This window comes from Sparus aurata, chromosome 10, assembly GCF_900880675.1.
Source record: "Sparus aurata chromosome 10, fSpaAur1.1, whole genome shotgun sequence".
Classification (NCBI taxonomy): Eukaryota; Metazoa; Chordata; class Actinopteri; order Spariformes; family Sparidae; genus Sparus; species Sparus aurata.
In genome coordinates, this window is record NC_044196.1 from 18,102,413 (window position 1) to 18,113,710 (window position 11,298).

The 11,298-nt window shown below is 38.6% G+C and overlaps 1 protein-coding gene across 1 annotated transcript; it reads left to right on the forward strand.

Moving 5' to 3' along the window:
* The first annotated feature begins 1,463 nt into the window (after positions 1-1,463).
* On the forward strand, positions 1,464-5,594 carry LOC115589232 (prostaglandin reductase 1-like). Its single transcript, XM_030430029.1, has 9 exons — positions 1,464-1,618; positions 2,145-2,270; positions 2,366-2,411; positions 2,502-2,561; positions 2,948-3,115; positions 3,583-3,856; positions 4,675-4,780; positions 5,038-5,156; positions 5,299-5,594. The coding sequence occupies exons 2-9, from the start codon at positions 2,165-2,167 to the stop codon at positions 5,407-5,409; spliced, it is 990 nt and encodes a 329-aa protein (XP_030285889.1). The 5' UTR covers positions 1,464-1,618; positions 2,145-2,164; the 3' UTR covers positions 5,410-5,594.
* Positions 5,595-11,298: the final 5,704 nt, after the last annotated feature.

The following is an 11,298-nucleotide window of genomic DNA, read 5'->3' on the forward strand; positions in this document are numbered from 1 at the left end:
GTTAGTCCTGAGTTGATTTGGATGTTGCATTAAGGGTAATTAAGGTATTTTAGCAGCTACATTGAGCCTGATCAACATCTGCTTTTATTTGTTAATCCATACAGCTATGCAAATGTGAAGCTTCAACACCAGAATGGGTAAGATCTAGTGTCAGTAAGTATCAAGTCTTAAAATCTAAAAGTATCCAAAATATTGGCTTCAGTTTTATGAAATGAGTTGGTTTAAAGAGCTTCATAATATACAAGTTACACGTTGTTAGAAATAAACGAATTGTGTGAGGCAAATTGTGAAGCACAAGAAATTTATAAATCAACAGATTGTTTTAACACTAAATTTGAAAATCTTTTTAATATACCAAGACTTTACTGTTCACAAGGTCAGTTACAAAAGTACTTACAGACAGTTGACAACACAGAACACACACACACTCTATAACACAAATAAAACAGACTGAATGTGAAAATCTAAATTGGAAAAATAACAATAGTGATGACTATAAACCAAGAAATATGTCGAGTCATTGTGACTTACAGAATCACTTATTCATGTGAATCAGCATGAGTAATATATTAAGCTTACAATTTCAGACATATCTTATCTCGTCTTTTCTTAGACTATCACTTATACGACAACATATATCACAACTGCAACACCAGCTAAGTTATTAGTAATGAATAATGTCCATAATATCTAAAGCCTGTGAAATAATTTAGGGTTTGTTGATAAACTTTGTAGGCCAAACTGAATTGGTGGTTTTAATTTGTATTTGAAGTGGCTTCTCATTGACTGCCACTATAATTGCAATGCGACCAAGCTTCAAAGACAGTTTAATATTTTCAAAAGTTTAAATTGGATTTGAAAGATGAATAGACAAATTTTGGAATATTTCAGAGTTTGAATGAAGTTTCTATCTGGAAGGATGAAAAAAAAATGTGAGTATTTTTTTGAACATTCTGCTTGAATGGGGGAAAAAATGTAAGAAAAACCTAAAATGTCACTGAAATTATGAAGGATATAAATAAGAAAAATTGACACAGTAAATTCCCAATTGAGATGAATATTTGGTGCTTGAATTGAGTAAATACGTTGAAAAATATTGAGTTTAGGGCCAAACTTTTGGAAGAAAGAAAATAAAGACGGAAAAAAAAGAATTCGTGCACAGAAGAATGAATGCCTCCTGCAGTCACAACCAATTAGCTAATGCTAGCTAGTAAAAATGTAGAAAGCATAATGTTAGCTAGGTGACTCATTACTATCACTCCTGTCAGTTGTGTCGAAAACGGTGTGCCTCGTGTGCTATCTTGTCGACAGTAGTCATATGTCAAACTGCCACTGTATAACTTACAATTTGGCTCAGGAACTCTGTCTTGTTAGCATCCCTTCATCGCCTTTTTTTCAGTCGGCGCCAACATCCAATCTGAAATCACGTCAGCACTCAGGGACGACACGACGTTCTGCGTCATATGTTAGAGGCTGCGTTAAGTTTCTAACCAATCAGATTTAACTCTTGAGCCTGGACTCCCGCCTTCTCTCCTCCCATGCTTCCAATAAATTGCCGCTACCTGCTTCTGTGAGCTCATTCTGTCTTCTGCCTTTTCTTTGTAGAGAACGACAACTGGTAAGTGATTTAGATCAGGCTCATATGATTGTATGTGATATGAGATACTAAAACAAACTGCATTAGCTTCTGTTTTAGGAGAGGGGGCATTGGTAAACATGTCAGAGTGTCAAACTACAGCAAGGGAGTTCACTTCTCACTTATGATCTTATCATTTATGCTGTTTGCTATTCAAACCAGTAACTACATTGGCTGTAACACTGCACATACTTTTATCATGAATTCAGTCTGAATCTAATCTAAAACCTGAGGATAAGCGATCAACTTAATACTTATATAGCTTTAGACAAGAAATTAAAACACAACATTTTAATAATTACAGTATTAATGAGGTAAACTCAGAAGTAACGGAATAAACAAGCTGTTCTCAGAGGAAAACAAGTCCAGGCACCCACTGTAATGTTGAGTTGAATCATCTTTCTTCATCATTATCAGAAAGCTCAAAGTCTCCTGTTCTTACTTCATGATTCAAAGTGGCTATAATGAATCACTGATTACAACTAATGCACTTATCATTCTCTCACAGCCGCCCTGGACAAAAGAATCATGGTCCAAGCCAAGACGTGGACGCTGGTCAAACACTTTGACGGCTTCCCGAAGGACAGCGACTTTAAGCTCAAGGTGGAGGAGCTTCCTGCGCTCAAAAATGGGGGTAAGATGACGATTATTTACTCTATTATTTACTTGACTTTATATTCTCTCTAATATCTGTTTAAATGGTGTTGTTTCGCTCTGTTTTTGTTTCAGAGATGCTTTTGGAAGCTGTGTTTCTCAGTGTTGACCCGTACATGAGGTGAGTAGGATCATGTGTCTGGGAGAGACCTTTCGGAATTAATATTGGGATACAGTGCATATGAAAATGTCTTTTTTTTTCCCTCTCCAGGCCATACAGTAGGGTTCAAATGAAAGAAGGCGACGTGATGATTGGCACTCAAGTGGCCAAGTAAGGAACACAAACAACCCTCCACATACAGAGGAATGCTCTTTTATTTGTCATGATGAACTGAACATGCCTGACATTTACCGAAAACAGAACTGGTCCTGCACCTGCTATTAATTACTGAAGCCTTTGATTTACAGAAGGCAAAAACAGACAGTTGAAATGTTCTTGGCTGAAAGTTCAGATGCTCTCACCTGTTTCACTGATGATGGTGGGAATTTTCTTTACTTCGTTGTTGCTTAAAACTCATTTGCCACTTGATTTCACTTTGTGTGGTAGGATACCACACAACACTTCAATACATAAACCTAAGTGGTGGGTGTCTTGTGATTGACGGATGCCACATTTCTTCTCCTGTTTAAGTGTTGCTGTTGTTTTCTTTTCTGCAGGGTGCTCCAAAGTAAGAACCCAGCATTCCCTGTAGGAAGCCATGTTGTCAGTGGTGGTGGCTGGAGAACCCACACAGTCAGTGACGGAGCGGACCTGACTCTCATCATGCCCAACTGGCCGAAAGACGTCCCACGGTCGCTGGCTCTGGGTACCATCGGCATGCCAGGGTAAGACGGATGTCATAAAGCTGTCTGAGCTGAATCATCACGATGAAATAAAAGCTCAAAAACATCTCGTTCACTCAAAACAAAATTAAAGATGCATTATACGTTCGATTTATGAAATGAAGGAAGTCATACATCAGTGTAAATAACATTGGAGGAGGCTTGTGCTACTTCCATTTGTGAGCTATTATTGAGAAAGAGAAGGCCTAACCTTCCCTGAGTAAATGTCAGATATGCAGCTTATTTCCCTGCTTGTGTAAAAGGGAGAGTTGTTTACTGTAGCAGAACAGCAGAGTTTTGTCCGTCTTAGAGAAAATGAACAGGCAGGACTCCAGATGGCTCTCACAAGCACTGATAACTTTGCGATGGAAGCGATTACAAAGAGTTTACGTTACAGCAGTGAAAGTGGCTTCTTTGGTGGTAATTATTTTTTCACATTTTGGTGGTTGAACATGCCTCCTCCTCTGCAGACTGACGGCTCTGTTTGGGATTGAAGAAGTTTTGGGACTCCAGAAGGGCGAGACCCTGCTGGTGAACGCCGCAGCGGGGGCGGTGGGCACCGTGGTGGGCCAGATCGCCAAGATCAAGGGCTGCAAGGTGGTGGGCTCAGCAGGGTCCGATGCCAAGGTGGCCTACCTCAAAGAGCTGGGCTTCGACGAGGCCTTCAACTACAAGACTGTTGGTTCCCTGGATGAGGCGCTGAAGAAGGCTTCTCCAGAGGGATACGACTGCTTCTTTGAGAATGTGAGTCGAGGTGGTTTAAGCCTGTGAAGTGTTCCTATTCATGCTCTTGGATGCTCTTACATGGTCATTGAGCCTTTCAGCTGTCTCTAGCAGCGCAGGTTAAATGTTTCATATCTCAGTATTTACATTCTTTTTGTTGTAGTTTAAATCATACATACATTCTTGCTAGCATTCTTTTCACGGTTATAAATATGCTTTTCAACATAATCCAGTAATAGATGAATAAATCATGCATGTAAACAAGATCAGCATAAGTTAAATAACAATCAAAGGTAACATAATATTTGTAAAATACACAAAATTACTATATACATGGATTGCTGTGTGTTTAAAGGAATTCTTTAATCTATATGTTTGCAAGTTACATTCAGTACATTTACTGAAGAACTCCTGTTAAGTACAACTTTGAGGTACCACAACATTCTGGGGGCAAATAATGTACTTTTTACTGCATTATATTTATTTTGCAACTTAAGTTACTAGTTACTTTGCACATTACATGCTACATCAGAGCCAAACATGTGTTTGATTTACTTTACTTGAAACTTGTGTGCATTTAATGTCAGATAGTTGATGACTTTTATTCTATTTATGTTCTATTCAGATGGGTGACTTTAACTTTTACCAAAGTAATATTTTAATGCGATATCTTTACTTTTTTACTCAACTATGACTTTTGAGTAATTTTGACAACACTGGTTGCATTCATAGTAACAATTTGGATGTGGTCATAAAGGCTTTGAGAGTCTTAAAAATACATTGAAAGTGGTTGAATTGTACTCTTAAAAGATCGTGTGAACCCTGTTCCTGATTTTTAGGTGGGGGGCCCTTTTTGGACTGCTGCCACACAACAAATGAAGCTCCTTGGGAGAATAGCTGTGTGTGGAGGGATTGCCACCTACAATGACACCACCACCAAAACATGTGTGTACTCCCCCTACATACATTTTCTATATTACATATAACAGTCTTGCTGTTTTGTCCCACACTTGACTCCTGCTTGTGAAAATAAGGTGGACATGCAGTTAAAGCCTGTTTAAAACTGTAAATGTTCAGATGGGTTGAAGTGATTTCCACTAGAGGGCGTCACTGTGTAACTGAAGGCCTTTGTCTTGACAGAATTTGTTCCTGTGGACTCCCTCTTACTGTTTTCTTTTTTTTCAACCACCTCCCTCTCTCAGGCCCATATCCCCACCCTGTCATAATCTCTAAGCAGCTCAAAGTGGAGGGCTTCATACCTGCTAGGTGGCAGCACAAGCACCCTGAGTCCCTTAAGAGGCTGATGGGCTGGGTGAAAGAGGTGAGTGACTGAAAGGAATTTATTTCAACGTTGGATCTAATTCAGATTTCTTGGATCTTCAGTAGGAGATTTAATCTCAACTACTAGTGTTGTCAGTGCTCTCTGCTTGGTGTCAATTTTTTTGTTTTTTGTGCATCTGCAGGGCAAACTGAAGTATCGGGAGCACGTCACAAAAGGCTTTGACAACATGCCAGCTGCCTTCATGGGGCTGCTGCAGGGAGAGAACATCGGCAAGGCCGTCATTGCAGTCTGATGTGCAAATGCAAGCTCAACGGAGAAGAATCAATATTGTAACATGCTGGGAAAAGCCCATGGATGTTTGACTCGAAAGTGGGCGTGATTTGGTGTGTGATTCTCGCACCGTGAGTGAGGTGGTAAATCAGGAGTGTGTATCAGTGAAATAAATGGCAAAGCACCGGTTGGAGCTTGTCAACATAACCTCTGCCTACTCCTTATTGCTTCCGCTTTCAACAATATAATTAATAATTAACAAATGATTGCATAAGTCTTATATTAAGGAATGAGCAACGGACTCTAAGTAACCAGCTATTTTCATATTGGCTCAGTACAACAGTGACAACATATTATGAAGCTGGACTCGTCTGCTGAGTTTTGTGGAATTTTCATTCATGGTATGGCACATTTTGTTTGAAGTGCATTAAAAAAAAAATAAAGACGAAAAAAACAAAAGGACAATTTACTTTAAAAAGGTCGGATTGGAGGCACATATCTGACCAGTTTCAACCTATATGAAGCCATGTGTTGGTAACATTATCAAACAGAGAGCACTTAGTGACAATTTGAACTCACTTTTTCAGCCTTTTAGCACCATTCAGACAATTGTCCCCATATTTGAGAGATCAGACTGCTGTGGGAAATCAGGTCAAACTCTAGCAGGATGACTGTTAGTATGTTGTGCCAGAAACTACCTGGATGAGTTTTGTGTATCTGCTGCAGATACATTCAGTCACCGTAACATGAGCTTTTTATTTTTTTTGGGCTCCATGTTGCAGACTGTATAGCAGGAATTTATACACATGTAGCATTTGAGACCTGAGAAGAACAGAGGAAAAAACAAAACAATTGAAGATGTGAGCTCCTTTCAGTCGTAAAATTGAGTGGAGTGTAGAAAACAGAGCAGGCACTGTTGAACTCTGTTTTTTTGATTGCCCTGCATAGATAAAGCTAAAAGTGAAACTCTCGCCAAAATACAACCTAGGCTTTTTTTGTGAATGTATATGAGTCAAACCTTCGTGTAAATGCATTATTACAACAAAAGAGGCACTTTTAAGATTTACCGTATTTTCGTTTTCGGGTCAAACTCATTTTAAATGGGAGTGCTTGGGGCAAATTAGCGATAGCATCATTTTTAAAACACTAAGAAGGCTCAACACAACATGAAACTTTGCTTGTAGCATCACCAGGGTCTCTACACATGAACACGAGCACTGAGATCATTGTTTGTGTACACAAAGTTTACTAAAAAGAGAGTTTTCATGTTAGCAGATGTTTCCTCCACTAGCCGCCGTCATGGCAGCCAAAAGTATCGATTTCCGAATGCAACGTAACATGGAGGAGAGTTAAGGTGGAACGCTCCTAAAGCTTAGTCCCATATAAATGCACAGATAATTCATTGTTTTGTCGTTAGCGAAAAACAATATTGATCAATATTGACAATACTGAAGTTGAAAAAGTAGCCTCATATAAGAAAAAATACTAAAATCTAAAGCCGGAAAAGTCACGTGAGATATCGCATGGATAGTTGTTGCCAGAAGACAGTAGCGGTCCACCTAAACTCTCCTCCAGGTTACGTCGCATTTGGAGATCGAAACTTCTTGGCTGCCATGAAGGCGGCTAAGAGAACAAGCTACTGCTAACGTGAGATGTTCAAAAACTTTCTTTTAAGTAAACTCTGTGTACACAAACAATGTTCTCAATGCTCGTGTTCATGTGTAGAGACCCTGGTGATGCTATGAGCAAAGTTTCATGTTGTGTCGAGCCTTCTTAGTGTTTTGAAAATAGCGATTCTGATGCTATCACTAATTTGCCCCAAGCACTCCCATTTGAAATGAGTTTGACCCGAAAACGAAAATACGGTAAATCTTAAAAGTGCCTCTTTCATTGTAATAATGCATTTACACGAAGGTTTGACTCATACACATTCACACAAAAAACCTCAGTTGCATTTTGGCGAGAGTTTCACTTTAACATTATTGTCATTACACTAAGTATTATGTAACACAGCTCAATTCAACAGGTCAACAGTTATTTTTTAATGGGAAATAAAACAGCTAAGTGTTCACTGGACACTAAGCAAACAGATCGGGACACATTCAAACATTAATAATGAGAAATACATTCTCTCAAATCATTAGTTATAGGTGTGATGCGTGAATCGGGCGAGGCTAAAAACAGGGATTTCGTGGAAATACTTGCCCAACTTTTGTCTGATTTCACTGTGTATTGATAACTTTTCATGTGAATCAGCACAAGTAATATATTACGCTCACGTTATCAGACATATGTTATCTTGTCTCTTCTTAGACAAATGCGCATTGCTGGCTGTGAATACTTTGAATAATATCCACAATATATAAAACTGTGAAATAATTAACGGTTTGTTGAAAAACTAAGGCCAAACTGTATCGGTGGCTTTAATTCATTTGAAGTCTCTTCTGAAGAGAATGAAGCATTAAAAATAGAATAAAGAATGTGAGCCAAACTGCAACGCAGGCTTGAATGTGTGTCGAAAAGCAGAAAAGCAGCTGATGGAGTATGAAGAGATGTTACAGTTAGAATTAATCAAATTCAACAAATCTCAATGTATCAATGACTGGGAACATCTGAACATTTAAATGGAGTTCCTGGCTTGAATGAATGAAAAGATAATAACAACAAAGTATTATGTTGGGGAATATACTGTGTGTGTTTGTGTTTGTGTGCATGTGAATGCTCGCTTAAGCATGGCTGTAAATGGAGTGTGTGTATCCTGGTTGCCAAGGTGATAGTAACCAGGGTGCTCGTGGTAACGGACTGTGAGAGTCACTATAAAATAATAGTGATTTCAGCTGCGGCTCACCTCACATAATCATGCTTCTCTCTCCAAAACAGTAACTGCTATCACTCAAATAATGATATGGTAGAAACTGTGAGAGTCTTGTGAGCACTTTGTGAAATCTTTGTGTGTGTGTGGTCAATAATGTGTTTTGTGGAGCAGTTCAGAAAAGTGAATGTGTTTGCCTGCCTCCAGATATTTTCCCTCTCAGTTTAATTGGACTTAATGTGGCAGTTGGTCGGTGTTCCTCTCTATTAAATGCCCACCGAGCCAACAGTTTTTGTTCAATTGCCTCCAGAGAACCACTGTATCACCAGCACGAGTGTACCTACAAGCTGATGTCGTCATTTTTCTGCCGGAGTGAAAATTGTGGAAGGGAGGGTGAGTTGAATACGAGGTTTTCTGACTTTTTTTGAGCTCCTCCACTCTCTGTCAGTTGGCTCCTCCACTCTGGCCATCAACACTCCACCCCATACACACCAATGCAAAAATCTCAAAGTGGCTGAGAAGTTATCAGTGATTGAACTGCGACTGCGCTGTCGCTGGCTCTGGGCACCATCGGCATGCCAGGGTAAGACAGATGTCAGAAAGCTGTCTGAGCTGAATCATCACGATGAAATAAAAGCTTAAAAACATCTGGTTCACGCAATAAAAAAATTATAGATCATTTTACGAGAAGATAAGAGAAGAGAAAAGAAGAGAGAGAAATTTGTCGAGTCATTGTGACTTACTGAATCACTGTTTGACACTCCTCCCTGCACTTATTGAAATAAATACAACACTCAGGAGATAGATGAGAGGTTACACGTTAACAAACGACCATATGAGATAATGCAATTGGTTAATAAAACATTATTAATCAGGTACGATCAGCTGGTTAGTGTATAGCCTGCTCTGTAGCGGATCGGTTTTGAAAATCTGTACCACTGCTATGATTACCTAATTTCTCCTCAGGGATCAATAAAGTTATCTATCTATCACAACTCAATTTAAAGTGAATAAAACCTTAAAAAATAACCTCATTCAACAAGAAGTGTGTGTTAGCCTGTTACAGCACATAGTTCAATTTCTCTGCAAACATTGTTGTTTATCCAGTTGATTTGGATATTGCATCATGGGTAATTCAGTATCTTAGCAGCTACATTGAGTCTGATCAACATCTGCTTTTATTTGTTTATTTGTAATCTGTTTATTGCTCTGCATGATAAACCATACAGGTATGCAAATGTGAAGCTTCAACACCAGAGTGGGTAAGATCTAGTATCAGTAAGTATCAATTCCTAAAGTCTAAAAGTACCCAAAAATATTGGCTTCAGTTTTATGAAAGCTTCATATCATACAAGTTATACTTTGTTGAGAAAAAAACAAATTATGAGAGGCAAATTGTGAAGCACAAGAAATGTATAGATTAACAGAATGTTTTAACACTAAATGTGAAAATGTTTTTATACCAAGACTTTACTGTTCACAAGGTCAGTTACAAAAGTACTAACAGACAGTTGACAACACAGAACACACACACGCACACACACACACACACACTCTAAGAACATCAATCACACAAACTGACTCTGAAAGGGAAAATAACTAGCATTGACTATTAACCAAGAAATATGTCAAGTCATTGTGACTTAATCACTTATTCATGTGAATCAGCATGACTAAATTAAGCTTACCTTATCAGATATATCTTATCTCATATGCTCCCTGTTGACAAGCTGAAGCCAAATGCACATTGCCTGCTGTCAACACTTTGTCCACAATATCTAAAAAATGTGAAATATTTTAGGGTTTGTTGAAAAACTAAGGCCAAACTGAACTGGTGGCTTTAATTTATATCTGAAGAGATTTCTTATCGACTGCCTTGCAAAACTTCAAAAGTTTAAATGGGATTTGAAAGATGAATACATCTTTTACTGTAGACACATTGTGTAATATTTCATAGTTTGAATGGAGTTTCTATGTGGAAGCATGAAAAAAAAAATTTGAGGATTTTTTTTAACATTCCAGAGTCTGCTTTAAATGGGAGAAAATGGCTGAAAAACCTCAAATATCTCTGAAATTATGAAAGATATCAATTAGAACCATAGACGTCGCCACTTCCTAATTGAGATGAATATTTGGTGTTTACATGGATTAAATACATTAAAAAATGTTGAGTTAAGGGCCAAACTTTCTGTCCTAGAAGATATAATAATAATAAAAAAAATATTTTTAAAAAAGACTTCTGTGCAGAAGAACATATGTTGTGAATGCCTCCTGCAGTCACAACCAATCAGCAAAAGCTAGCTGGTGAAAATGTAGAAAGCGTAACATTAGCTAGGCGACTAATTACTATCATTCCTGTCAGTCGTGTTGAAAATAGTGTGCGTCGTGTGTTATCTTGTCGACAGTAGTCATATGTTTAACTACCATTGTATAACTTACAATTTGACTTGGGAAATCCGTCTTGTTAGCATCCCGTTTTTGCCATTTTTTCTGCCTACGCCAGCATCCAAATTGAAACCACTTCGGCACACAGAGGCGATGTGACGTTCTGCGTCATATGTTGGAGGCTGCTTTAATGTGAAACTCTCGCCAAAAAGCAACCAAGGCTTTATTTTTGATTAAATATGAGTCAAACCTTTGTCTAAAAGTATAATTACGCCAAAAGAGGCACTTTTAAGATTTACTGTAGTTTCATTCTGGGCAAGCTAATTTTCAATCGAGTGCAGGGGCATTTTTACGCTAGCTATTACACTACCTAACAGGCAGGAGAGTAATGGTGGACCGCTCCTCAAGCCTGCCTGTTAGGTCGCACTGGAGGATTGACACTTTTATGTTAGAGGCTGCGTTAAGTTTCCAACCAATCCGATTTAGCTCTTTAGCCTGGACTCGCGCCTTTTCTCCTCCCATGCTTCCAATAAATTGCCGCTACCTGCTCCTGGGGGCTCATTCCATCTTCCACCTTTTCTTTGTAGAGATCGACAACTGGTAAGTGATTTAGATCAGGCTCATATGATTGTATGTGATATGAGATACTAAAACAAACTGCATTAGCTTCTGTTTTAGGGGAGGGGGCAGTGGTAAACATGTCAGAGTGTCAAA

What these genes read in the sequence shown, in the direction of transcription:
- LOC115589232 (XM_030430029.1), top strand. Translation starts at nt 2,165, where the DNA reads ATGGTCCAAGCCAAGACGTGGACGCTGGTCAAACACTTTGACGGCTTC. An exon ending in TCCTGCGCTCAAAAATGGGG is followed by an intron (nt 2,271 to 2,365) that starts GTAAGATGACGA and finishes TTTTTGTTTCAG; the next exon opens with AGATGCTTTTGGAAGCTGTG. An exon ending in ACGACTGCTTCTTTGAGAAT is followed by an intron (nt 3,857 to 4,674) that starts GTGAGTCGAGGT and finishes CCTGATTTTTAG; the next exon opens with GTGGGGGGCCCTTTTTGGAC.